This window comes from Buceros rhinoceros, unplaced genomic scaffold (genome assembly GCF_000710305.1).
Source record: "Buceros rhinoceros silvestris isolate BGI_N320 unplaced genomic scaffold, ASM71030v1 scaffold24330, whole genome shotgun sequence".
Lineage (NCBI taxonomy): Eukaryota > Metazoa > Chordata > Aves > Bucerotiformes > Bucerotidae > Buceros > Buceros rhinoceros.
The window spans coordinates 37,205-42,294 of record NW_010391668.1 but is presented as its reverse complement, the minus strand read 5'-3'; the positions used below and the strand labels follow the sequence as shown (position 1 = coordinate 42,294).

General features: G+C 42.6%; 1 protein-coding gene across 1 annotated transcript; it reads left to right on the top strand.

Moving 5' to 3' along the window:
• Positions 1-229: 229 nt before the first annotated feature.
• Positions 230-2,499, top strand: RPS13 (ribosomal protein S13; the record flags this gene model as incomplete). Its single annotated transcript, XM_010142708.1, has 4 exons — positions 230-308; positions 1,131-1,300; positions 1,652-1,752; positions 2,422-2,499. Coding segments are annotated over 4 exons (384 nt in total), but the record flags the coding sequence as incomplete, so codon positions are not given.
• Between the last annotated feature and the right edge of the window lie 2,591 nt (positions 2,500-5,090).

Below are 5,090 nucleotides of genomic sequence, written 5' to 3'. Positions count from 1 at the left end.
GGAGCGTTTTAAACGCTCTCCCTTCGCCTCTGCCTTCCCCCACTGTATTTCACTAATACAAAAAAAAAAGTTTCTGAATCATTAGAAGTACAATTTCAGTTCCTGATCATTCTTTCAAGCATTACAAAGTATCTATTTCTACCACTTATAAAAAGCTTTCATACCGCTACCTTGTGCCTCTGTATTAAACTATGTTCATCAGTTGGAGTTTTTTTCTAATTCTCTTTAGTGGCTTAAACTTACTTCTGATGATGTAAAGGAGCAGATCTACAAGCTGGCAAAAAAAGGCCTGACTCCCTCTCAAATCGGTAAGGTTTACAAATCACTCCTAAATAGAGACAAAACACATTTTTCTGACTGTAATAATGTAATTGTTTCTTCAGAATATATTAAATAACAGGTTAAGAAAATACAGATTTTCTGATTCACTATGTGGATACCACTAAAAATGTTTCATACTTGTCAGAAGCTTATGTGGTGAAGTAGTCGAGTTGTTTAGGTGTTTGTTTGGGTTTTTTTTAAGCAAAAAATGAGAAGCATCTCTTTGGCCTTATAACCTGTCTGTAGGAAGAGAGCCACTAACAGATGTTAGAGGGAAGTTTAGTCTCTTGTGTTTCTTGGAGAAGATCTTGACGTTCTGAAACGCTGGCAGCACTGCAGCTGCATAATCGACAAGTTCTCAGTAGCTTGGACCCCTCTAGGGCTGCGTGCTGCAGCGTTATATGGTCAGGAGCTGTGCAGTGTAACTTAACGTGCTGTGTGAATGCTGTTCTTTTTACTGCAGTCCTGAGAGTGTTAGTGATTCCTATGGTACCGTACATTTTTTGAAATTAAAGGTATCTATGACAGCTCAGAGAAAAGGGTGGATAAACATCTAGCTTTAGTGAGTCCTTTTGAAAACTTAGCTGCGTAAATGTGGTGGTTGGGTTAGTTATCTGCTAAGTATAAAGTATTTCAGCTTCTCTAAGCTGTATTTGGCTGATTGTCCACCATTTGTTGTTGGTTTGCACCAGAAAGGTTTCTCATTTAGCGAAGGCCTTTTTTGGGTGTCTCGTAACTGAGGTTGACTTCACAAGATGTGTTTGTGTAAGGTTTTTCTTTTCAGTGTGAGATGTAAACATTTGTTTCAGGTGTGATCCTGAGGGATTCCCATGGTGTTGCCCAGGTTCGCTTTGTTACTGGCAACAAGATTTTGAGAATCCTTAAATCGAAGGGACTGGCTCCAGACCTTCCAGAGGATCTTTATCACTTGATTAAGAAAGCTGTTGCTGTTCGCAAACATCTTGAGAGAAACAGAAAGGTGAGTGCTCATTGAAATAGGTAGCTTTCTGTGTTTGGGTTTTTTTGTTTCAAATAATACAGTAGTTTATTTTCAACTTGACAAAGCAAAGTATGTCGTGTGCTTCCTTTAAACCACTCACTGTGAGTAAACGTTGGAGTTCGGGCAGGCATTTTTGTGAAGGAGAATGATCTTTGTGAAAAGAATCTTAGAAGCGTTGCTTTAACTGCGTATTTCTTGGCCTGCTCTGATTTTACTGGATTCATCAGACTTTAGTCATGTGAACGTGGAGTTTGTAGCGGTAACAGTCTAAGTTGTACGTCATTGGGAAGCCAAAGTAGCGCTTGGTCCTAATGCAACTTTCTTGTCAAGGATAAAGACGCCAAGTTCCGTCTGATTCTGATTGAAAGCAGAATTCATCGGTTGGCTCGCTACTACAAAACCAAGAGGGTGCTGCCGCCCAACTGGAAGTAGTAAGTCTTCTCTTATGTCACTATTTCACTAAAGTCTTGTAGGTTTTGTAGACAATATGCTGGGGCTGTTACTCAAAGGATGAAGAGTGCATTATGGTAAGGCATATAGGTAAACTGGCTACCAAAGAACAGGTATTTTCATAAATACTAACTGAATATTCACAGATACTGAGTTAATGAAACATTGCTGGGTAAAACACAAGACCTAGAAAAAGATCATTGTCTCAACAAAGAAGTCACTACCTACTGGGTAACTTTTATAACACTTGATACAAACTGCAGTCTTTGTTCTCACTTGGATGCTTTTATAGTTTGTGCTACTCTTGAAATTTATTGAGAATGGTGTGGTAACCGTGACAGAAATGGAAGTAATTTGTAGGTTTTCTCTAGGGAAATTTAGCCAACGTAGGAGAATTCTCCTGCCTGTTAGGGTTAGCTTCTGTTTTCCTGTAGAGGTTCGAGTGCAGCTAGCCAGGTTTTTGTACGTACAATTCTGTGCTGTTGTTCTAGTATTTGTGTTTTAAAAGGAAGACTGAAATCTTTATGCCATAAATAATTTTAAGCCCAGGACTGGTAGTTACAAATTGAAATGAAGCGGTGTTTTTGACAACTAGGATGGAAAACTGCCTCTACAATTAATATATCTCTCTTTCTCTTCTTTCTTTTTAGTGAATCATCAACAGCTTCTGCCCTGGTCGCATAAGAGCTGGCTATGACTTACTGAAAGAATAAATTTTCATTAATGAAGTTGGTGTTCTCTCTAATTGGTTGGTGTCTTGGAAACTTTGCTTGTTTTAGGAAGCTGCATGTAAATAGGAGGATTTCAGGCTGGAGCAGATGTGTGGCTGTGATTTCCATGTCGCTGTCCTACAGTCTCAGATTTGGGTAGTGGTGGTTACCGTTCTAGGCCAGCTGTCTGTTTGGTGTCTGTGCGTAAACTGTTCGTCTGATAGTCTCAAGTTAGTAAAGTGACCTGGTCATTCACAGCAAATGTTTTATTCATGTGGGGCTGTGCCTCTGTGTGTCCTGCAGGAAGAACTGGGGAAGAAAACCAGGAGGAAGAATTGGAAATTTTAAAAATGTGTGAAGGATTAGGCAGGAGAAGGTGGTGGAGGGGGAGGAAACAAAATTGGGGAGGTTGATTAATTCATTGCAGGTAACGTGGGTCTGTTCCTTGTGCAGAAAGCTTTAGCAGACTTCAGCCAGTTTCTGACAGTAACTGTTGCCGTTATTTGTAAGCAATTCTAAGAATAATCTTTGAGATTGGGTAAGTACAGACAACGGTTTAGCTCTCCAGATGATTTATCTTTACTGAGGTGGTTATCCCTAGACTCAAAGCACGGTAGCTATTGTATGGTTACTATTGCTGAGGCTGTTCCTCCAGGTTCTAAGTTGTTTTTTGACTGTCTGCTGGGAAAATGTGGAGACAAGACTTGACAGCTTTTTCCTGTTTTAGGAGAAAATTGTAAGTGGAGTTAGTCTGAGGTGTTGTGACTGTCACTTTTAAGTCTTGATACATTACTTAACTTTTGCCAGATTAAAGCATTAAGTAAATTTGAAAAAGCCTTAATGTTTTTGTGAAGTGTAGTAGCTGCTTTCTGAATCATAACCAGTGGAACCTGCTAACTTCTGGATTTAATTTTGCAGAAATCTGCTCTGATTATGAAGGTAAACAGAGTTGTGATTAAAAGTTTTAAAAGAAAAGCAGTGCATTCTAGTTGAACTCATAAGTACTGCTGTCTGGTCCATCTTAAAATACCAGCTTCTGTATGCTGTCAAAATACTTGCTTTCGTTCCTGAAAGCTGCTGGTGATTACTTGGCTAGGCTCTTACCGTGATAATTAAGTGTTCTGCGATGGAGATGCAAGTAGCTGTGAGTCTTTGGGCATTTTGCCAGCTGTAAAGCACCTGGATGGACACTGCTCCCTGTTCCGAGAGGGCTCTGTGTAAATAACGGAAGAACCAGCAGATGGCACTAGGAAACGTCAGTTTTTCAAATGTGTTGCAGATGGTGCCACCTAGAGATCAAGGGTCAAGGCAGACGGTCCCAAGCCAGTGAGCAGATGATGGATTTAGAGTGGTAATGCTACTGTAGGTGTGGTGCCAGCTGATACTGTAGCTTTGAGCACAGGCCTGTTGAAGCTTACACAATTCTTGCCTTTTGTGCTACTGGGTGTTGTTTGAACACGTTCTGTGCTGTGTCTTTTCTGGCTCTGTTTTGCTAGAGAGGCTGAATGCACCTGTACTGTACTCTTGTGGCATGTCGCTCATCCAGTGGTGCTGAAAGCTGCTGACCTTGCCAGAAGAAAGGGGAAGGGTGGGGGTTACAGTGATAGGGTCTGTCTCACAGGAGTGGAGGAGAGTACAGCCCTGTGCTGTACTGTCAGGAGGGTGCTCCTGAGGATAGGGGAGAGCGGTGTGTGAAATTTGCTGCCTGCAGAATTTGACAGTCTCTTGTTGAAGAACAACTAACAGTATTGTGATTGTACTATTAGACACATATTTCACTGCTTACGTTGCTGACGATTCTGTGTTTCCTGTAAATCATGCAGGCTAGCTTAAGTAAGTTTTCAATTCTCATTAGGATTGTTGGTCCCTTAGCTCTTTGGTTGCCAGAAGGGGTAAACCATCAGTCGACTCATTTGTCCCAGGACTTGCAGCTTGTCTGCTCGGCAGCTGGCGTGACCCTGGACGCTGGGTGCCTGGCCCGGTGTGGGAACGGCGGAACTCTGGCAGGGGTAAATCCTCCTTGGGGACTGAATCCCTGTGAAGTGAGATACGAGCAATGCATTTGGAGGATGCAGTCTCACAGTGAGTGTCTGAAGAGAGGGGTGTGGGACCAGGAGGAACATGGTCCTGTGGAAGCATCAGGTAAGTTTATCATTTGGGGCTGTGGTACAGGACTGTGCCTGGGTGTTAGCTGAGTACCAGCACTGCCCCTGGCAGCTCAGGACTTCTGATCCAGCTGCCCAGGAGAGTTAGTAGAGTCTTTCCTGCAGCTCTGGGTGGAGGTACTGTAACTTCCCTTGTGATAATGGGAATAAATCCAGATCTGCAAATAGTTGCCCAGAATTCATTACAAACCAGCACAGACTGCCCCATGGTTGTCTCCAGGCACCACCTTGGCTTCCCTGTCCCCAGCAGTCTGAGGTGTGCTGCAGGCTTTGGCCCCGCTGCCCTCTTGCTTTCTCCGGTCACAATGGCTCATCTAAGCTCTCTTGACTTACCCTTCAGAAGCTATGTTCCTGTTTCTGCCTCATTCCCAGCAGCCTCTTCTGAATTTCCAGTGTTGCCTTTTCATCCCACAGTACTTTTTGCTCTCCCAGCCAGCACAAATA